The sequence below is a fragment of the Symphalangus syndactylus genome, chromosome 2, assembly GCF_028878055.3.
Source record: "Symphalangus syndactylus isolate Jambi chromosome 2, NHGRI_mSymSyn1-v2.1_pri, whole genome shotgun sequence".
NCBI classification, from domain to species: domain Eukaryota; kingdom Metazoa; phylum Chordata; class Mammalia; order Primates; family Hylobatidae; genus Symphalangus; species Symphalangus syndactylus.
The window spans coordinates 121,928,238-121,951,932 of record NC_072424.2 but is presented as its reverse complement, the minus strand read 5'-3'; the positions used below and the strand labels follow the sequence as shown (position 1 = coordinate 121,951,932).

Genomic DNA, 23,695 nt, shown 5'->3' with positions numbered 1-23,695 from the left:
ACAGAGTAAAGATAAGGAGCTTAGAGGTCCAGTCCCTTACATTCAAATTCCAAATAATAGGAATTTCAGAGAGAAAACATTCTATGAATGAAAATATTTATTGTGTTTGTGCTGCTGCTGTTAACAGTGGTGGGTGCAGGTATCTAGATGTCAACAGAAAGGCAAACTATCCATAGCACTTGAAGTTGCAGCAAAAGGCAGTTAATAACTTAAGAAATTTTCCGGCCGGGCGCGGTGGCTCATGCCTATAATCCCAGCACTTTGAGAGGCCGAGGTGGGTGGATCACGTGAGATCAGGAGTTTGAGACCAGCCTGACCAACATGGTGAAAGCTCGTCTCTACCAAAAATACAAAAATTAGCTGGGCGTGGTGGTGGGCGCCTGTAATCCCAGCTACTATGGAGGCTGAGGCACGAGAATTGCTTGAACCTGGGAGGCGGGGGTTGCAGTGAGCCGAGATCATGCCACTGCACTCCAGCCTGGGCAACAGAGTGAGACTTTGTCTCAAAGAAAAAAAAAAAAAAAGAAATTTTCCAATTAAACGGTACCAAAAATATGCTGACTAAACAGGATTTTTCTCCACTAACTGTTAATCTTTTCAGATGAGGTGACGCTACTATAATTTTGATTCCTTAAGGAATACGTTTCATCCTCTAACGAGTTTACTTTCAAAAAGAGAAAATACTCCATTTTACCATCATCGCTTCTTATTTAAAAATTCAAATTCTTAATGAAAATATAAAAAATGGAGCTAATTTACAGTTAATGAAGTATTTAACTGGGTTCACAGTGGCTAAAACCATTACCTACACTTCAGCAATGAACCAAGTTCAATCTATACAAAATGAAAAGTGCAAGAACAGATGTCTAGAATTATTTCCTTATCATTTATATGCTCCTTTTATATAATATTTATGGTAAAAGCAAGACAAAAAATGAGAACATGAATCAAGTTATACTTGAGATAAACCAAGGAATATGCCAGGAGGTGAGGAAAGATATGAAAATACATGGCAAATGGTCATCACAGGACCTCACACATCCACTCACTTGAAGTCATACTTCAAGCCTGAGTTAAATGCTCACTTGCACTATAATTTTTAGTTCCATTTTTTTTGGTGTCAGTGTGGTCAAGATGCTGAATGGTGTGGATATGTTTATCCACTTGAATGGGACACATCGGAGCATTACATAACTCCACCTACATCTAGTAAGTCTTGCTTTATGGTGAATTAATCCCTCCCTCCCTACAATCAGCCAAATGGTTGGTATTCTTAGTACTTAATGTAGAGGTTCATAGGTTAAATATGCACATGTAAGCACTTGGCCTATTTGCTTTGTGATGTCAGGTTAAACAAGAAATAGGTTCTCACTAGAGAACGAATCTGGTACTTTTTCAACCCAAGATTTGCCTGTTAACTTATATATTAAACTTAAGGTCCTTTATCTATTGAATATAATAAATGTAAATAAATTGCAGCAGAAGAGCTGCAAAGGTTCAAAAGTTAAAAATCAGAAAGTCTCAATCCTTACCCTAAGCTTACAATTTATGGGGAGAAATAAGCAGGTACAAAAATAATTTTTAAAAACGCCAGGCACAGTGGCTCACTCCTGTAATCCCAGCACTTTGGTAGGCTGAGGCAGGCGGTTCACCTGAGGTCCGGAGTTCGAGACCAGCCTGGTCAAATATAGTGAAACCCCGTCTCTACTAAAAAAATACAAAAATTAGCTGGGTGTCGTGGTGCACACCTGTAGTCCCAGCTACTTGGGAAGCTGAGGCAGGAGAATCACTTGAACCCAGGAGGCGGAGGTTACAGTGAGCAGAGATTGTGCCCTTGCATTCCAGCCTGGGCGACAGAGTCTCTCAAAAATCATAATTTTTTTTTAAAAAAACAACAACTGGCCAGAAAAGGAGAAAAAGGACACAGCATGAGCCACCAAGCTGAGTGGAGGCTGCAAACTGCAACACTGGGGTTGTGGCCTCTTCACCCAGGGCATCAAAAGTGACCTGGCAAGAAGAGAAACCTCAGTGGACATGGACTTCTGGGGCAATGCACTTCACCCACTGTCTCCAACAAGACCCAAAAGCAAATCTGTCAAGCACCCTCCTAGGCCGTAGTAATCAGATCCTTGAGATTAATTTTTAAAAGGTTGTGATGTAAGTTCATGATTTTCAGAGCTTTACATTTATTTTCTTCCACTGTATATTACATGTTAAAATATTAACAGAGTAACTTCTAGTAATGGTGCATTGAATGAGACACACAGAAACTTCCCTCTCCATTCCTTACTACCTATTTTACCTCATTAAATGAAGGTGTCATTTTCTTGTACTCTCTTTTTTCACATACTGGACGGACACACACACACACACACACACACACACACACACACACACACAGTCAATTTTGAACTAGCTCAACCAAAAGATCTTCCTTTGTTAAAAAGTAGTCTCTTGTAACCAAAGCCAAACCTGTAACTTCTATTTTGATACAAATTATATTTCAGGAAAATGAGACACTTCCTCTGACCTTAGACTAGGCTGGGTTTCCAGCTCTATAATTTCACTTCTCTTTTTCTGGCACTCACCATATTTTATTGCTAGTTGTTTGATAACATATTCGATTGTTACTTATCTTCTCTGCTTGCTCATAAGCTTCATAGGGTTAGGAGCTGTACCTGTTGTGTCTGCGCCATTTACTCCAGAGCACCCGGCATATAGGAAAGCCTCGATAAATAGTTGTTGAAGAAATACGCTCACCAGAATCGTTATTTTTTTCACTCATTTTTGATGAGGCTAGGTCTCTCATACACAAAAATGAAAAAGACTGTTCTTGCTCTTACAGGCTGTTAGAGAGAATAATGATAATAAATGCCATAATAGAGGGATCTATGGGAATACTTTGGGAAGTCAGTCTGGCCACAGGGCAGGGAAGGTGGTGTCTGAGCTGATCCTAAAAGGTTTAAAAGGAGTTAGCTTGGTAGGGAGAAGGGAAAGGGACCCAGGCATAGACAACTTCAGCAAAGGCACGAAGCATGGAAAGTGTAAGAAACACAGCAAGTTGGTGTTTCAGGAGTAAAAATTGGTAGGCTTAAAAGTGCTTTTCCCTTTGAAGAAAAAATCATTGCCAATGTCAGTGAATCAGATAATATTCCATCCTACATTTATGAATGCTTAACATTCTCCTGTAAGTTATTGCTGATCCTATTAGACAATTATTAAAGTTTTAAGAAAGCACCTCAAAGCTTCCTCTGGCATAAGATATCCTGAAACCTTCTTATTCTCCTAGAAAGTTTACTGATTTCCTCTAAGTTCACTGATTCCCATCCCCCATCTGCAACTATTCAAAAAATTTGGCATCTCTCACTCTGCTATCTAAGATAGTATAAGGCCAAGCCAGGGACACCTCTCTCCCTCTTGCAATCTTGGTCAGAAGCCAGCAAAGGAATTTGGGCTGTGCTGTCTGTTGGCCACATCAGGAATTTAAATGAAAAGCAAGGGATGACTCTCACTATACCAGGCCTGCTGGGACTAAGGCTCCAGTGCTCCTCTGCTGTCCCATGGTTCCCATGACTTCTGGATAATCTGAAAAAATCTCAATAGAATTGGTCACCACGAAAGGCATAAGAGTTTAAGGTGAAGGTTCTCAAACTATAGCATATATCGAAATCATCTGGGGAAAATGTGTTGAAAATGTCAATTCATGAGTTCCACCCCTGGATTCTATTCCAGTGGATCCAGAATGGGACCCTGGACTTTTATTCCTCTTTTCTTTTTTTTGTTTTTCCCCTGTTTTTTTTTTTTGTACTGAAATATCTTTGGTAATTCTGAAGGTTATAATCTACAGACTACATACTGAGATTGTGAGATTCTGAGATTATAATCTATAGACTACACACTGGACTGGTTTGAGGACTTTCAAGGGCTTGAAAGAGAGAGCGAGAGAAAGAGAGAGGGGGGAACCCTAATATCACAAAATTGTTCAACATTTAACAATGTTAAAGCCTAGCATTACAGCAAGGACTGGTGTGTGTTATGCTTTTGTCCTGGGTCTGGACAGCCACAGTTGTTTGTTACCTGGGTGCCAGAGTTTAGCCTTCTTTGGTAAATACCACTACTGCCCTCACCACGGCCCACTCTCCCTGGCTCTTCTGCTCCTAATCTTCTTAGGATTAAGACTACTTTGTCTTCTTGCTCTCTGGTCAGCTACTCTAAAATCCTTAAGGGCCTTGGAAAAAAATGACAACTTTCTGGTCTCCACTCTGCACGGTGATGGTCTGGGCCATCAGACACAAGCAAAGCTGTTGCAGAGGAGAATGCTCTCTTGGCTACAAATGTAGTAAATGATGGGGTATCCAGATCCCCTTCCGTACCAAGATCCTCAGTCCCCCAGGTACTAGGAAGGTTGGCTGCTGAAGGCTTCCAGTTCCAGAAATTGCCCTGGACTGAAGGGAGCTGCTGCCTGCATCCAATGATTAGTTAATGTAGGTACAAATGCTGAGCCTCTTGCCTCAGGAGGCAGAACAATTCTGAACAACAATCCCAGCTTCCAAGTTCCTCACTGTTGAGGCTGCTGTTGTGCACGCCCCACAGTTCCGTTTCTCCGCCTGTGCAATCCTGCTTCCCTCTCTCCTACTGTGTGTTGTGCCCAGAGCACTTCCCAATAAAAACCTCTTGTATGGAAATCTCAGAGTCTCCGGTCTGTTTCCTGGCAACTTGACCTGAGACACTGAACTTGCGCCTTTCAGTCAAGTCCTGACAGCATCATGTAGCAGGCCTCTGCACTTAACTTCTTGGGCAATCTTGGGTGGTCGCTTAATCTCTCCAGGTGTTTCCCACCTTATCTATAAAATGTGGATAATGGCAACAGCAACAATGAATCCTTATTTTTCCATTCTTTCTGGCTGTTATGAGAATTAACAGAAATAATATATATGACAGTACTTCATAAACAATAAACAGCTAAATAATATTATCAGCTGAACATCGTTATATGTTGGTTTACCATGCAGTAGTCAAGGAAGAGGGGAGGAGGAGAAGGGAAATGTTGTATTATTACAGAATTTAGCTAATACACTATGTCCTACTTATCTCAAATCAACAGATTTGGGTCACTAATCAACATAACAAAGTACATAATAGAAAATTAGAAATATAACCATGAAAAGAGATTGCTGCAATCCTGAAACTGAAACCGAAGACAGAACTACTTGCTTACTGTTTCCACAGGAAGATAAAAACAGAGCTATTTCACTATTCTGAAAAGCTGAAATTGACCTTATTACACAATAAGTTATGCAAGGAGTAATAGAATATCTCTTTGCATCTTTGAACAGGGAAACAAGTAAAACAAGTATACAAATGGGAAATACTTTTCTAGAAGACTTAGTATTTTCTGGATTATTGTGATGTCCTATCCACTGAAAAGAAGGAAATGAGGCCAGGTGCAGTGGCTCACACCTATAATCCCAGCACTCTGGGAGGCCGAGGCGGGCGGATCGCCTGAGGTAGGGAGTTGGAGACCAGCCTGACCAACATGGAGAAATTCCGTCTCTACTAAAAATACAAAATTAGCCATGCGTAGTGGTGCATCCCTGTAATTCCACCTGCTCAGGAGGCTGAGGCAGGAGAATTGCTTGAACCTGGGAGGCGGAGGTTGTGGTGAGCGGAGATAGCATCATTGCACTCCGGCCTGGGCAATAAGAGGGAAAATCCTGAGGAGTGGGGAGAGGAGGGGAGGGGAGGAGAGGGGAGAAGGAAGGAAGGAAGGAAGGAAGGAAGGAAGGAAGGAAGGAAGGAAGGAGAGAAAGAAAGAAAAAGAGAAAGAAAGAGAGAAAGAAAGAGAGAGAGAAAGAAAGAAAGAAAGAAAGAAAGAAAGAAAGAAAGAAAGAAAGAAAGAGAAAGATTAAATTTTAAAACACATTTAATTAGCTCAAGATGGGCAACTGAAAATTACCAATTCTAAAACTCTACATCATTCTAAAAATTACCAAATTATTGAGCCTTACACAGAAGTTGAATGAAATACACAGAAAATGTCTGGTATCCATAAACTCAGAAGGAGTGGCCAAGAAATGACTTACTCTGACAGATGGTTTCATTAGTAAAAGTCACAGAATGATTATTAGGACTGGGAGGAGCCTTAGACGTGGCTTAACAGCGCCCCCAACTCTAGCTATTCTCTTCTCTCAGGGAAACCACAGTTGAATTGAACAGCCAAGAGAAACCGATATGAAATATTAACCAAAACCCTTCCCTTTCTTGTGATCTGAGCACTGAATGAAGTATAGGCAGGCACATAAAAGCTCACACCAAGCGGTAGACATGTGGGCTCTATTACCCGGCAAGGCTTCATGTCACTCTCATTTCATGGGCAACTATAAATATGCTGATTTCCCAATGAATCTGAAGAAATGCTGAACAAAAAATTCAATTCATGTGTGGAGAAAATATTTTAAAACTTCAAGTTTTAGACATTTGAACATTCTCCCCCGCCCCTGCCGCTGCCCCCAGGCTCAAGCAATCCTCCTGCCTCAGCCTCCCAAACTGGACATTTGAACATTTTAAAGCTTCAGTAAGTGAGTTTGCTGATTCAGTTTGGGTACAACATTAATTGGGCGTTTTAAACCTTACATGGTCCAAAGTAGAGGTCTTTGAGGAAAAGATAACCAAGGCAGCTTTGTGGACACAATGGTTTAAGCTCTGGGAATCTTCAGACAGTCTCCATTAAAATGTAAATTCCCAGCAGAAAAGGTCTGATTATTCCAGTTTTTTCCTAGATCAATTCTTAGTCCCTGATTGCCAAACAAAAATCAGGATATTAATCCAAGTCAGGGTAGGTTGAATCATCAACGATGAGAACAGTTAAGAGTTGGGATCATTTTTTTGGGCGGTGGCGGGGCGGGTGGACAGGGTTGTTGGTCAAAATACTGCTGTTCAGACAAAAGAATCTACCTAGGTGCCCCAAATAGAAAGCAAGTTCTGAATGCAAGATAACTTGAATCATATTGCCAAGCTAAAACCAAGAGGACAGGAGACACAGCATGACCAGACTCAATAAGATTCTGGAAGTTAGAGGCAGGTAAGGCGCCTGCTTCAGGGTAAAACTAGAACAAAATAGGATTCAAAAGGCAGATCACAAGTCAGGAATGTAAGATCTGGAGTTGTTATGTACCTGTCCGCATTTGTTAGTGGTTTTTCCACCATTTGACCCTGCTCTGTAGATTAACGCCTCCCTTGCTAGCCTTTCTGCTTATCTATGGAAGATCTTAGCAACAAAACGTTGAGTGCATCTGAGAAATATGAAAAGCTGAGCATTCAGTGTTTAGGAGGGGTGGTAACCAAGGCAGCTCTGCAGACACAATGATTGAAGCACTTGGAATCTTCAGACACTGTGAGTCTCCATTAAGATGTTTCAATTCCCAGGATAAAAATGTCTGATTATTCCAGGTTTCTTCCTAGATGAATCAGGTATTTCTTGGAATGAAGGTAGCGGGTGGGATGTCATGTAGCACAGTAGGGACACTGAGGGCCCATCTTATGCATCAAGGCCATTCTTGGATAAGGAAGAATTGTTAGGGGCAGGAGAGTGAGCTTACCACAAAGTCCAAAACCTCATTGATTGATTCATCAAGACGGCACACCACAGCAGAGTGCTTCAGAATGCAAGCTCTGGAACCAAGTGCTTGAGATCCATTTCTGGCTCTGTCAATTACTAACACTGCACTTTCTTCACCAGTCAAAGCAGTTAATTTGAGTACCTATCTCACAGGATTGTACTGAGGAGTAAAAGGCTTAATGCACATAGTGAGCCCAGGATAGTGCATGGCCCATAATAAGCACTCAATAAATTTTAGCTATTACTAGCATTCATTTGAAAAATCTTAATGAGCACTGATTATGTGCCAAGTACTGTGTGAGCTTCTCACCACCCTTTAGCCCAAACCTATTCTTCCACTGAGTAGGATATTCTTATCCTAGTCATTCATTAGAAACGTGGGAGTCATCTTAACTGCTCCCACCTCCTCATTGCCCACTTCTAAATACACACCCGACACGGTTCCACCTATTAAACCTCTACCAGCCCCTTCCCTCTTTTCCCGTCTGCACTGTCACTGCCCAATTCAGGCCTTCTTTAATGTCCCATCTGCAATATGACAAGTTTCCACAGTGTCTTCCTAAGGTCAATGTTACTCTCGTCTAATCTAAGATTTTTAAAATTCCAAGTTTTGTTATTATTTTTTAAACACATACCTGAGAGTATCATTCACTTGTTCAAAGGCTTCAGTACTATTAAACCCTCATGGGGCCTTTGTGATCTGGTCCTTCCTGTCTCCCTAGGCCTCGCTCTGTGCTATCACTAAACAGGCTGGAGTTTCCTGAACGTCCAGTGCTGTTTCACTTCTCTATGGGTGCTGTTCCTTCTGCCGGGTCACCTACCCTTTCACTTGCCTGACAATTCATCCTCCTACATGAACGTTCATTATTCCATCAATAAACACTTTCTAACACTTATCATGAGACAAGCCTGGGCCACGTTCAGGAAGTACGATGCTGAATGACAAACTCGACCCTTTCTTTCTCATAGAAAAATAACTTTAGGGCTCTCACAGGAGGAATAAAGTTTGGAAATTAAGGTAAAGTTGTCTGAAATTTAGCATTGTTGCCTTTACTAGTTGGATATCTTAGCAAACTGGGGAAACTTTGAAACTTTGATACTTGGGCATCAAGTTCAAAAGCATCTCAGCAGATTTCAATTCCAACAGTAAACTGTGGGCCGGGCGCGGTGGCTCACGCCTGTAATCCCAGCACTTTGGGAGGCCAAGGCGGGTGGATCACGAGGTCAGGAGATCGAGACCATCCTGGCTAACATGGTGAAACCCTGTCTCTACTAAAAATACAAAAAAAATTAGCCAGGTGCAGTGGTGGGCGCCTGTAGTCCCAGCTACTCGGGAGGCTGAGGCAGGAGAATCGTGGGAACCCAGGAGGTGGAGCTTGCAGTGAGTTGAGATAGCACCACTGCACTCCAGCCTGGGCGAAAAAGCAAGACTCCGTCTCAAAAAAAAAAAAAAAAAAAAAAAAAAAAAAAAAAAAAAGCAGTAAACTGTGATACAGTAGATTTATTCATTTTGGCTCACATGGCTATAATGTGCTAAAAAACATTGATTTGAACTACAAAAACAATGATCAAAAACTTGCTTCAATATAGTGTTACAAATGTATAAACTATTAGGCAGGGCATGGTGGCTCACATCTGCAATCCCAGCACTTTGGGAGGCCAAGGCAAGCAGATCACCTGAGGTCAGCAGTTCGAGACCAGCCTGGCCAACAGGGCCAAACCTTGTCCCTACTAAAAATACAAAAATTAGCCAGGTGTTGTGGCTGCCTGTAGTCCCAGCTACTTGGGAGGCTGAAGCACAAGAATTGCTTAAACGCAGGAGGTGGAGGTTGCAGTGAGCCAAGATTGCACCACTACACTCCAGCCTGGGGCAACAGAGTAAGACTCTGTTTCAAAAAACGAAACAAAACAACCTATTAATTAGTCACGCCATTTCCTAAAAGTCATGCTGTTAACTAAAGGTGACTGCAATTGTCCAGGGGTGATAATCAGCTGAGTTTCGTTTTACATGGTTATTAAATAATATGAAACACGATTCATTCAAGCACTTTAAAAACCATACCTTTTAAATTCATATATTTTTAAATAATGTTTCAAATGAAGAATAGGCTGCCTACAAAGACAAGTAAATAACTAAGCTCAAAAGCTTCCTCGCTCTTCCAGCCATGACCCAGTCCATTCCAAATCCCAGATCTTCAGAAACATCAGTCATATTGGGACAGAAACTTTACTCTGGGTATAGATTTACCCTAGCACCTATCTCATTATATTGAATTTTCCAGCATATTTAAATATCTTAAAAGTCACACTATTAACTGAAGGTGACTGCAATTATCTAGGGGTGATAATCTGCTGAGTTTACTCTTTAAATACACTGGGAACCAGCATATCGAGTTAGATTGGGACAGAAACTTCACTCTGGGTATAGATTTACCCTAGCACCTTGCCGGCAGGATCCTATTATTCATGGTTGTACAAGCAAGGTTCGGGGAAGAGGCTGGCACGAAGGTACCTGGTAACTGTTGTTTGGGGCCGAATTCAGCTCAACTCAGCTCCAGTAGAGATGGTGCACCCTTCTCTCCAGTGTTGAGATAGTGTGCAGTCCCTTCCTAAGGGCTGCTACCCACCGCAATGGGACCTGTTAGCTTCAGCTTTTAAATTTCTCTGCTCCCGCTGGGACTCATCCGCTTCAAAAATCATCATGCGGTTTTAGCACCAATTTAGTAAACACAAACTGTCTGAAATATTTTGATTTTAGAGAGTTACTTACAATCACCACATTAAATGATACCTTTCTCCCATGCAGTGAAAATGACAGCAAAATGGTCATTGAATAATGAAATTAATTTTCTCTTGGGCTTCTGTGGCAAAGCACATGATTTCAGTGGTTATCTTAGATCAGCCTAGTGACCTTTACTGGCATGTTGTAACATCAGGCGCCTTAGGAAACTGAAAACTCAATCGTCACTTCCCATACCACTGCCCCAGGTTAGCAGGGCAGGCATTTCATATCTAGAGCCTCATTTTAAAGACAGACAGAGCAAGCCTCGCTTTTCAAAAGTTCATTAACAAAGTCTCACAATTAAGACAGCAGCCCTGTGACTCATTTTTGGATACTTGTAAATAACAGCTCCTCCCTTTGCTGAGAAACGGCTGAAACAAGTGCGTGAGAACCACAGGAAGTAATACAGATCTCAGCTGGCGTCAGCGGAGTCTAGAAAAAGGCAGAATTCCCTCTCAGGACGGCGTGGTTTTCGCAGGTATTGCCACTACTTCTCTCCATGTTTCTAAAACAAAGTCTTACGCGGGCTTCGAAGGGACTGCTCCAAGGCTCTATCAATTTCTCTGTCTTTCCTGGCTACTGAGTGACATCGCCAAGTTCAAGTCAAGAAGTACCCATTCTGGTGTTTTTGACACAGTCACCCTACTGGGAAGTGAAGAGGTGATAACAAAAAAACACTTCAGCCTTTCGATTTAAAATAAAAGTAGTCTTGGGTGGACATTTTATAAAGGCAGCCTACCAACAGGTATCCCTACAATAATTCTTATGAAGCACTAAATTCTAAGTCCCTCAGCCTCTGAAATTAAAAGTAATTAAAAAAAAATCATTCCGCTTTATATGAGAAACTCAATGCTGTGTTTCCGAAGGTGCCCAGAGGCGGCGTGAGGACCTGCGCCAGATCCAAAATCCCACCTAAGGCACAGCCGCGGGTCCGCAGCCCAGACAGTGCCCCCGCCCCGGCCCGCCCGCCTCCCCGATCTCTCCACGCAAGGGGAATAGTCAGGAAGAGAAATGGGGGCTCAGGGAGAGAAAAACAAACCTGGACCCGGAGCGAGAGTGCGAACCGAGAAGCCCCTCTCCCCGCAGGGCGCGCGTCACCTGTGGGCGCAGCGATAGGGAAGGAAACCTGTTGCGGGACTCCCGGCGGCTCCGCTCCCGGCGCCTCCTGCGGCCGGGGCTGGGCTCCTCCACGGCCGCCCGAGCTCCTTGCCGCCGCGGCCGCATCTGGGCGCCGCCGGCTCAGCCCCCGCCGCTTAGGAAGCGACCACAGCTGGGGACCAGGCCCCGCCCCGGGATGACAGCGCCGGGGCGCGGCGGCAGCCGGTTCACAGAGCGCGGGTTCCCGCCCCACCCGGAGTCCGTGCGCTCGGGACCGCCCGGAGCCGGGGACGCGCTCCAGCCCCTCCCGCGAGCCCCGGGGCGTTCCCGCGGGCGGCGCGGACCGGCGCGGGAAGTGGGATGTTTGCCGCCCGAGACACTTCCTCCGCTCATCCTCTGGTCCCCAGGGCAGGGAGCGCGCTGGACTTTCCCCGGGAATCCCCGCTGCGCTGGTGACATTTGCAGTCCGGTGCGTTTCCGCGGCAAGAACGCTGGAAGCGGTCTCTGAGCGTGGGTGTGGCTGCGGAAGCTGCGGCAGGTCCTGCATCCCTGGGATCCTCGAGGAGGCGGGCGAGGAGCCTGCGGTCACACAGAGGCCGAGCACCGCCTTCCCAGAACCCTGCCGGCCAATCTCTCTCCAGTCGGCCTCAACACCCGCCGGGCTCATCATTCCCTGGATATCAACTGAGCGTCCCCTTGTGTGCCCAGGATACCACCGCGCTCAAAAATACTGCCAAGACCCACCCTCCAGGTCCTGGCACTTTAACGGGGAGAGATAAACAGAAAATGTGGATTGTGCCAGGTGGTGGTAAAGCACCTTGAAAAACAAGGCTGAGGCTGAAAAGTAAGGAAGTGATACTCAAGAAAGGAAAAATCGGGCTGGGCGCGGTGGCTCACGCCCGTATTCCTAACACTTTGGGAGGCCGAAGCGGGAAGATCTCTTGAGCCTAGGAGTTTGAGACCAGCATGAGCAATATGGTGAAAGCTTATCTCTACAAAAAATAAAAAAATTAACTGGGCGTGGTGGCGCGCGCTGTGATCCCAGCTACTCGGGAGGCTAAGGTGGGAGGATCACTTGAGGCTGGGAGGTCAAGGATGCAGTGAGCCGAGATCGCGCCACTGCACTCCAGCCTGGGCGACAGAATGAGACGCTGTCTCAATTGAATGAGAAGAAAAAAAATAAAAATAAAGAATGAATCCTGCCTTGATGGGAGAATATTTAGACACAGGAACCACCTGAAAGAGCTCCCAGTTGCCCAAGATGGAACCATTTGAGCAACGAAGTAAACTAAACAAGGTAGTATTGGATTACAAGCCAAAGTAAAAAATATCCATGAGTCTACACTGATATAAATAAACAATTGAATAAATAAAAGGCGGAGAGGAGACAAATCTCCTATACAGAATAATTCCAAATAATTTATGTAGATCATCTACCCTAGGCTGTGCACAGTGACTTCCTCCAAAATAGTACAATATGGAAAGGGGGAAAGAGTAGGTTTACAATGGAGAAAGCCGACAGACACTACCCCAGCCAGATGTTCTAAGTCAAGGTCAACGATCATGAGTCATATTGATGGCATGTAGTCAATATGATGTGATGAATATGGCATATTACCTGTGTGGTCTCCCTCCCCGAAAACCATAACCTCAGTCTCGTAATGAGAAAAATATCAAACAAATTCCAATAGTGGGACATCCTACAAACTACCTGACCAATATTCCTCAAAGTTGTCCGGTTATCAAAAGTAAGGAAAGTACAGTCCAGACGTGATAGCTCACGCCTGTAATCCGAACACTTTGAGAGGCTGAAGCGAGAGGATTGCTTGAGGCCAGGAGTTCGAGACCTGATCTGGCCAACATAGCGAGATGCTGTCTCTACGAAAAATAAAATAAAATAAGGAAAGTCTGAAAAACTGCCGCAGCCTAGAAGAAACTCAGGAGACGTGAAAACAAAATGTAATGTGGTATCCTGGTTGGGATCCTGGGACAGAAAAAGGACTTGGGAAAACTAAGGAAATCTAAATAAAGTATGGACTTTCATTAGTAATGAGAATCAAGGTTGATTAATTAGTTGTGAGGAATGTAATGTAAGATGGTAATCATAGGGAAATCTGAAATGGAATTTATGGCAATTCTGTACTACCTTTGCAATTGTTCTGTAAATCTAAAACTGTTCTAAAAAATACAGTTTATTTTAAAAGAAAGTAAAATAAGAGGGATGAGGTATGTTATATTTTTAAAAATGGATATATTGCAAAGCCGTCTAAGATAAGAGAATCATTGAGGGAGGAAACAATACAGCTACTGTGATTAAGATCATTTCAAGCCTAGGAATCAGTGGATGTAAAGGCCCCGAGGCAGGAGCATGCTTGGCTTCTGGGAGAAATATCAGCGTGGGCAAAACAGAGTCCAGGAAGAGTGATGGTGGTGGGGCTAGGAGTGGGGAATAGAGCATGTAGGGCATTGGTAGTCATGATAGTCTTTACATTTTACATTGATTGAGATAGGAAGACTGAAGAACGTTTAGCGGAGAAGCTAAATGATGTGGCTGGTTGTTTTTTTAATCTACCATTTTGTTGAGGCTAGATTAAAGGACAAAGATTAAAACAGACCAACGAGTTAGAAAGCTGTGATGGTTAATTTGATGTGTCAAATTTATTGGACCATGGGGTGCCCAGATATTTGGTAAAACAGTTTCCTGGGTGTGTCTGTGAGGGTGCTTGCTGATGACATTTTTATTTTTTATTTTTTTGAGACAGCAGCTCACTCTGTTCCCCAGGCTGCAGTGCGGCGGCCTGATCATGGCTCCTTGCAGCCTCGACCTCCCCTGCTCAAGTGATCCTCCTGCCTCAGCCTCCCGAGTAGCTGGGACTACAGGCATGCACTACCACATTTGGCAAATTTTTTATTTTTAGCCCAGGCTGGTCTCCAACTCCTCAGCTCAAGTGATCCTCCCACCTTGGCCTCCCAAAGTGCTGGGTTAACAGGCATCAGTTACCATGCTCAGCTGAGATTAACCTTTGAATCCATGGAGAAGACTGCCTGAAAAAGTAAATTGTGGATGGGAAGGAAAGGCGAAGATTGCTGGGGATTAAGAGTGGCATTTTGGACACCTTCAGTTTGGAGTTGTCAAGTTGTCATGAAGGCAGTTGGTTAGGTGAGTCTGGGATGGCGGTATATATTTGGCATTCTTTAGCATATAGATGGTGTGCAGGCAGAATGGGGATGTCTGAAGTCTGAGTCCTGGCATGCTCCAAAGTTCAGAGGTTAGGAAGATAAAGAATCAAAAAAAGAGAATGAGAAGTTCTGATTAGTGAGATAGATAAACCAAGAGAGAGCACGTTCGGAAGCCAAATTTCAAAAATGTTGCAAAAAAGAATGATTAACTGTGAAATGCTGCTACAGTGTGTAAAATTAGGATGGAAAACTGAGGAATGGGCTTGGCCACATGGAGGTCAGTGGTGAGCTTGGTAAGAAGAGTTTTAGTGGGGGATGACCAAAGCCTGTTTGGAGTGAAAGAATAAAAATGGCAGATGAAGACAAAGAAGTGGAGTAGAAACTGGAAGGAACCATATAGTCAAAGCAGTTTTTTTTTTTTTAATTAGAAGCTATACACGTTTGTACGCTCACCGGCATGAACCAAAAGGAAAGGAAAGAGGGATGATACGGGGGAGAAAAAATGGGTTACATGCTGGAGCAATGTTCTCGAGTAGATGAGCAGGTGTGCGATCCAATGCACAAATGGAAATTTGGGGTAAAATAGAAGAAAGAGTTCGTCCCTGGTAACAGGAGAGAACAACTCCAAACTGAACGTGTCCAAAATGCCACTCTTAATCCCCAGCAATCTTCCCCTTCCCTCCCCATCCACAATTTACTTTTTCAGGCGGTCTTCCTCATGGATTCAAATGATAATCTCAGCTGTGTGGTAGCCTGTAAACCCAGCATTTTGGGAGGCCAGGGTAGGAGGATCACTTGAGCCCAGGAGTTAGAGACCAGCCTGGGCAACATAGGGAGAAAAGAATTAGCCAGGTGCGGTGGTGCATGCCTGTTGTCCCAGCTATTCGGGAAGTATGGCAGCGATGCTGGTAAATGTGGAGGCAAGAACATATTTTATCAACGAAATTAAAAGCAAGAGCCGGACGCGGTGGCTCAGGCCTGTAATCCCAGCACTTTGGGAGGCCGAGGCAGGCGGGTCACCTGAGGTCGGGAGTTCAAGACCAGCCTGACCAACATGGAGAAACCCCGTCTCTACTAAAGTTACAAAATTAGCCGGGCATGGTGGCGCATAATGACAGGGTTTAGAGTATGGCCAATCTGAATTATCTTCCACAATTGATCTGCCCACACCCAGCTGAAACTCCAGGTTATTCTTGTTTTATAAATTCCTCTGGAGACCTTGGCTCTTCCCTCCAGTCTGGAGTTTTTCAGAGATGATGACCGATAAGGACCTTAGGGTGAAGCTCAGATAAAACAGAGCAGGCACTGGGTGTGGGGTGTGGCAGTTGCATGGAGATCTGTCAGCCGTGGCCATCATCCTGCACGCTAGTGCCATTCTTAATTTACAGAGCTCTAAACCCATTGAATCCCAGGGTTGGAAGGTCCTCTAGCACAGCCACCCTTCTGAGGTGCAACTCCTTCACGGCCCTCTGTCAAATAGTCATTGCGTATCCCTGTACCATGTAGTAACCACTAACTACCATTTCTCTTTTTCATGCTAGTTCGAGAACTCTTTGCAGATAAAGAATATGTTTAAACTTCTTATATTGTTGTGATAAAATATTTACAATATAGAATTTACCATTGTAACTATGTTAAAGTGTACAGTGGCATTAAATACAGGTACGTTCACATTGTGGTGTAACCATCACCACCATCTTGAACGTTTTTATCTTCCCAAATAAACTTTACACCCATTAAACACTAACTCCCTAGTCTCTCCTCCCTCTCACCCTTAGCAACCACCATTCTACTTTTTTTTCTTTACTAACATCTCTCTAACTCAGTCCTTGATAACCACAATTCTACTTCTACTTCTATGAGTTCAATGTTTTTAGATTCCATATATAAGTGTCATCATGTGGTATTTGTTTTTCTGTGCCTGGCTTATTTCACTTAACATAATGTCCTCCAAGTTCATTCATGTTGTCACAATGACAAGATTTCCTTCTTCTGTAAGGCTGAAAGTACTCCGTTGTGTATATATATCACATTTTCTTTATGCATTCATCCACTGTTGAACACTTATGTTGATTCTATATCTTGGCTATTGTAAAATGCTGCAATAAACAGGGACATGCAAAAATCTCGTCACACTAATTTCATTTCCTTTACATATATACCCAGTAGTGAAACTGCTAGATTCCACCATTTCTGCCTCAATGAATTTGACTGCTCTAAATATCTCATATAAGTGGAATTGTACAATATTTGTCCTTCGGTGACCGGCTTATTTCACTTGGCATTATGACTTTAATGTTTATCCATGCTCTATGTAGCATGTGTCAGAATTTCCTTCCTTTTTAAGGCCGAGTAATAACTCATTGTATGTATATACCAGATTTTGTTTATCCATTCACCTGTCAGTGGACACTTGGGTTGCTTCCACCCTTTGGCTATTGTGACTAATGCTGCTATGAACATGAGTGTACAAATATCTCTTTGAGTCCCTGCTTTCATTTTTGGGGAGTATATACCCAGAAATGAATTTGCTGGGTCATATGGTAATTCTATGTTTAATTTTTTGTAGAATTATCATTACCATTTTCCACAACAGCCAAGCCATTTTACATTTATACCTGCAATGCGCAAGGGTTCCAATGTCTCCACCTCCTTTCCAACACTTATTTTCCTTAGGCTATCTTTGATTTCTATTTCATACCCTGCAGGACACATGATAGTGTGTGAGTAAATTATTGACCCTGTTATTAACCCTGTCAAAAAGGAAATGAGGTTAAACGAAGCAACTTGTGCTCAGCAAGTCTCAGCTAGTACACCTTGTTCTAGATTTGCATGGTACTTTACCATAGCCACATGTGGCTAATTAAATCTAAATTAATTAAAATTAAATAAAATTTAAAAATTCAGTTCCTCAGCCACATTAGCAACATTTTAAGTACTTAACAGCCACCATAACTAGTGTCTACTATTTTGGACAGTGCAGAATATAATATTTCCATTATTGTAGACAGTTATTAATATTTGGCTTCTATATTGGACAGCACTTTCTAGATTCTGGTAGCCACCTCTGCCTCATCTTACAAATAATATTTGAATAAGCTTTTCCAGAACTGGCCAGCTTTAAATTTAAGTTTAAGATCTTTCTTTCAGGAGAGAGAAAATATGCAGCTTAAAAGTCTGTGGCTTTTTTGTACCTCAACGGCTGCTCTGTGAGCTCTCTAATTTTCATGTTTAAATACTGTATTTGGACACTCAGTGATCATGTGGTTCTGTTGCTCTTTATCACCTCTGTGAATGCAGACTTATAAAACTAGTTAAAGCTTTGTCTATATCATTCAACTCACCTACTAAAGTATAAGTTTCAAGAAGGCAAGGATTATGCCTGTTTCACTTACTCCTTTTTACCTAGAGCCTAGCACAATACCTAGAACATTAGAGACACTCAAAAAATATTTGTTGAAAGATGAGTTAACGAATGACCATAGTAAGCACTGAGATGAAGGCCCTGATACAGCCTTTTAGAGGGAGGCACCTAGACATAACAAGACCTAGGAATATCTATCTAGCTCTCATATATTAATAGTTAGAAAATGTGTTTTTTTTCTTACAGAGCATAGATTTTAAGCTAGGGCCTTTTCCCCATTATTTAAAAAGTAGCTTAAAATTTAATTCCTATAAGGATCTTGTCTAATGCATGTTTATAAAGCTACTACTCTGATTTGTAAACACCTGTTACCATAAGTGAATATAATAATGAGAACAAATAAATTATAGATTTGTATAGTATCAGCATGTGTGCAGAGATCTGCTTTTGCCCCTCCAATCCACTTTCTACCTCCCTCCCACCTGTTCTCTGACTTGGGAGTCTGATCTGAATGGATTATTCTGACAGCTGCCTGTGCCCCATAGCTTTCCTGTGAATAGGAAAACTGGCAGGAGGACAGGGGCAGGGAATGAGGTCAGGAAATGTATTCCAAATAGAAGTTCGTGTGTGCCCCTCAACAAAAGGTCCCAATTCCTCTAACGTGGTCTCCTCTACATGTCTCTCTCTCCCTTCCTGGTTTCAGATACTTTTCCATACTCGTGATTCTCAGTCAAAGGTTCCATTACAGCTCCCCTCCACCCCGTCCATATCTTTATAATAGACCCCTTATTTAAAACCTCTGCTTGAATTATCCTAATTTGAATATGCCATCCATTTCCCTTTAACTAATACAGTTTTCTTAATTAGTAGCTAGAGCATAGTCTCCAAATCCCATCTCTGAAAATTTTATAACTACAATCCTGACAGAAATGTTCCCTAGTGATATTATCATATCATTATTTCAATCCACTTGTTAGCTTTATGAAGAAACCAGACTGTATGTCATATAAATTGTTCTCCAGTACACACAGACTAGAAATATATTCCCAGATTCACAGGCAAATCTTTTTGCATATAGCTTTTCTACATAAAATGTAGAAATAAACTTATGGAAACATATAAATGAGAAATCTTTTAGTGTTTTGAATTGGTACATAATATTTTACATATTTATGGGGTACATATGATATTTTGTTGCATGCATAGAATGTGTAAGGATCAAGTCCAGGTATTTGGGGTATCCCTCATCTTGACTTATTTATCATTTCCATATGTTGGAAACATTTCAAGTTCCCTATTTTAGCTAATTTGAAATATACAATACATTGTTGCTGACTATAGTTAGCAACAATAGAACTGTTATGGAACATTAGAACTTACTTCTTTTATCCAACTGTAATTTGTATCCTTTGACCAGACTGTCTTCATCCCCGTTTCCACTCACGCAACCTTCCCAGCATCTGGTATCTATCATTCTACTCTCTACCTAGATGAAATTAACTTTTAAGCTCCCATGAGTAAGAATATGTGAAATTTGCCTATGTCTGGCTTATTTTACTTAATATAATAACCTTCAGTTCCATCCATTTTGCTGCAAATGGCATGATTTCATTCTTTTATGGCTGAATAGTATTCCATTGTGTTTATATACCACATTTTGTTTATCCCATAAATGGAAATTTACAAAGTAAAATCAAGTTAATTGTTGAAGTTTTAAATATTTCAATATATAATAAGTTAAAGTTTTAAATATTTCAGTATGTAATAAGCATATCTTAAATTACTTCTAGATATGTGATGAAATCTGCAAAGGTTTCAGTACTTCAAACAAGTCATCATTACCCACATACACGAGAACACAGTTTTTATCCCTTGAAGCTTGTTTTAAATGTACAATTTTTAGCAAACATGAGATCATTAAAAAATATAAACCTAATAATGCTGATACCAATATTAAAGATAACCAATACTATTGTTTGGTTGCAATGTGCCAAGCACCATGTTCACATTGCCATATATTATGTAATTTCTCATCACAAATTTGTGAAATGTGCACAACTCAACCCTATTTAACAGAGGAATAGACTGAACCTATAGCCTCCTGTCCACTGTCCAGGAAACAACAAGCAGAAGACTTCAGACTCAAATACTAGCGTGCAACACAAAAATCCAGGTTCTTCACCATTAATAATTCAAGAGCAATGTTAGAGACCACAGAAGAGGCCGGGCGCAGTGGCTCTCGCCTGTAATCCCAGCACTTTGGGAGGCAGAGGTGGGCAGAGTGCTTGAGCCCAGAAGTTCAAAATTAGCTTGGGCAACATGGCAAAACCCCATCTCTACAAAAGAAGACAAAGAAATTAGCCAGGTGGTTGGCGTCTGTAGTCCCAGCTACTCGGGAGGCTGTGTTGGGAGAATCACCTAAGCCCAGTAAGTCGAGGCTGCAGTGAGCCATTACTGCACAACTGCACTCCAGCCTGGGCAATGGAATGAGACCCTGTCTCAAAACAACAACAACAACAACAACAACAGCAACAAAAACTGAAAATAATGACTTTCCAAAGCAAATGATTTTTTTCATCCTGTTATCTGCACAAAAGGGCAATATGAACTCAAGGTAAGCTTAGAAAAAATACTAAAAAAAGAAAAGAATGCAACAGATAACTCTCATAGAAAAGCAAATTTCTTGTTATTTACTAAGATCATTTCTTTTTCCAAGCTTGATACACCAATAGGGGTAGAAAACATGTGGCGAAAAATTGTATGATTTTGGTATTTGTCAAATTGTGCTCCTGCCTACAATTCCTGAATTGACACTATTGCATCTTTACTTTAACCCAAATTTCAATTAAGTAAAAACTTTTCTTTGATATGTTTGCTTACTTGTAAGAGGCCTGAAGTTTGATATGTACCAGTTGCTCTAATGTATATACATAGAACAAAAGTTTTCTGTGCAGGAGAATGAGGTTTTTAAAAATCTGATCTAGAGATAATCTAGTTGATCCACTTAATAGCTCTTGATGGAAACCAATTTTTCTGCAACTGTGATTTTTGCATAACAAGTTGCAAAAGTATTTTAAGATCAGACTGTTACTCAATATTCATTTCTGGTAAACTCCTTTTTGCACCATTGCCTGCGTCTGCAGAACAGATAAAAGTGAAACAGAAAAGCACAAACAGAATGTAACACATAAGCCATGCCTTTTACAGATAATAGTTTAGCCACAAGCCTTGAAATACTGGTTTTGAATGTGAATAATTAGTTTTCAACAAGTATAATTTTCACAAATACCTTAAACATTTGTATAGCCATATTCTGTTCATTTAGATGAATTTGTGTCATCTATTTAGAAACTCTATACTTCCACGCCAAGAAGCCTTACTTTGGGGCTGAGATCTGGCTCTCTTCTCTTCCTCCCCTTCATCCATTTCATCCCCTTGAGGCTGCTCCATGTCTTTGTCTTACTTTTCCCTTTGGCACTCTTCAGATGCACCCATTCCTTCTTCACGGATGGTTTATAGTTTCTGTGAGTTCACGGACCACAGCCTGCTAGCAACTTCCATGACCCTGAAGAAAATTTGAAAGTACAATACTGGCACCAAAAAAAACAAGTTGTTTCAAATGATGAATTGGGCCAGGTGCGGTGGTTCACGCCTGTAATCCCAGCACTTTGGGAGGTCAAGGTGGGAGGATCACTTGATGTCAGGATTTCAAGATCAGCCTGGCCAACACGGCAAAACCATATCTCTACTAAAAATACAAAAATTAGCCAGGCGTGGTGGCGTGTGCCTGTAGTCCCAGCTATTCAAGAGGCTGAGGCAGGAGAATCGCTTGAACCCAAGAGGCAGAGGTTGCAGTGAGCCAAGATCGCGCCACTGCACTCCAGCCTGGGTGACATAGTGAGATTCTTTCTCAAAAAAAAAAAAAAAAAAATATATATATATATATATATATATATATATATGTGAATTGACCAAAAATGGCAGAGTAAACAGGTTGAAGTCTGAGCAGTGAACTCACCGATTCAAAGGACAGTCTTTCCTTGAGACATCTGCCTCTGTGGGTGATGATCTTTTTGAGACCTTGCCGAAGCTGACGGATGTTCCTCTCAGTCCCTCGCTCCTTTCCTTGTGTGCCCCAGGTGTGAGGAGTGATCTTTGGTAGGGTCTAACATGGCCTTGCGTCACTCAGGGTGTTGAAAGCAGGCTGCTGTAGCTGATTTCTTTAAACCCTATTTTTCTACAGGTTGGTGATGAAGAAAGGTGAATTATGAAACAGGAACTTTTGCCACAACCCTGTATCCCTAGTCACAAAGAAACATTTACAAAAAAGTCCACATGCAAACTGGAATTCATAATTGATTACAGTGCAAATGTGGGTGCTAGACTTAATTTATTCACACCTATTTCTTCTGCGGACCTGGCACAGCATCTCTGCAAATTAATGAGTGGGCCCCTTTTCAAGAAAAAACCGATATGGCACCTAGTGTTGACAAATTATTTCTACCACAGTGTTACTTGAATGTAATATAAACACGATGTTACTTAAACATAAACAAGCTATAAATTCCTGAAGGCTGTAGACCCTTTAAAAAACTGTAAAATCCAAACCAATTTGCACATTAAAAGCATAAAATTAATAATAATATTAAAATAGACTGGGCGCAGTGGCTTATGCCTATAATCCTAACATTTTGGGAGGCTGAGATGGGTGGATCTCTTGAGCCCAGGAGTTTGAGACCAGCTTGAGCAAGGCCCTGTCTCTACAAGAAAAAAAAAAGCCAAAATTAGCCAGGTGTGGCCGGGCGCAGTGGCTCACGCCTGTAATCCCAGCACTTTGGGAGGCAGAGGCGGGCAGATCACGAGGTCAGGAGATCGAGACCATCCTGGCTAACTAAACTCCATCTCTACTAAAAATACAAAAAAATTAGCTGGGCGTGGTGGCGGGCGCCTGTAGTCCCAGTTACTCAGGAGGCTGAGGCAGGAGAATGGCGTGAACCCGGGAGGCGGAGCTTGCAGTGAGCTGAGACCACACCACTGCACTCCAGCCTGGGCGACAGAGCGAGACTCCGTCTCAAAAAAAAAAAAAAAAAGACCAAAAAAAAAAAATTAGCCAGGTGTGATGGTGCAAGCCTGTAGTCCGAGCTACTTGGGAGGCTGAGGTGGGAGGATCACCTGAGGTCAAGGCTGTGGTAAGCCATAATTGCACCACCAAACTCCAGCTGGAGCCACAGAATGAGACTGATCTCAGAATAATAATAATAATAATAAAACAGTATTGATTTAACAGTGTTTTGATGAAACAAAACCACGAAAGTTTATTCTAAAAGTAGAAAAGGTCATTTGGGTGTTTTGTATTTCACTTGTTAGCTATGTGATTCTCTTTATTTTGAATATATTTGAATATGAAAATATTCAAATATTTTGAATACCATTTATTTTGAATATAATAGACATGCATTTGAAGATCTCTCATTATCCTTGTTCTGATTTTCTCTTTTAAACTATACATTTGTCCTGAATCATCAATCCATGGTTCATTAATAAGTCATTAATCTAAAATGCTCGCTAAAATAAAATGCCAAAATATGAATGTAATTTAATGAAAATGTTTTTATTCAATATTTATGATCATATTTAGTCCTAATGAATTTAA

The 23,695-nt window shown here is 41.8% G+C and overlaps 1 protein-coding gene across 5 annotated transcripts in view; it reads right to left on the bottom strand.

Moving 5' to 3' along the window:
* Positions 1-23,695, bottom strand: part of STX11 (syntaxin 11) — a 51,853-nt gene that overhangs the window by 26,531 nt on the left and 1,627 nt on the right. The window contains exons 2-3 of one of the 5 annotated variants that reach the window (XM_055266245.2): positions 22,061-22,279; positions 21,423-21,607 (exon numbers count right to left, since the gene is read on the bottom strand). In XM_055266245.2, coding sequence (XP_055122220.1) covers positions 21,423-21,492 — 70 coding nt within the window. In that variant the 5' untranslated portion in view covers positions 21,493-21,607; positions 22,061-22,279. Of the gene's footprint in view, positions 1-10,130; positions 10,563-11,439; positions 11,625-21,422; positions 21,608-22,060; positions 22,323-23,695 lie in introns of those variants that run through there. The other 4 variants (XM_063622875.1, XM_055266264.2, XM_055266255.2 and 1 more) reach the window with 4 other exon arrangements.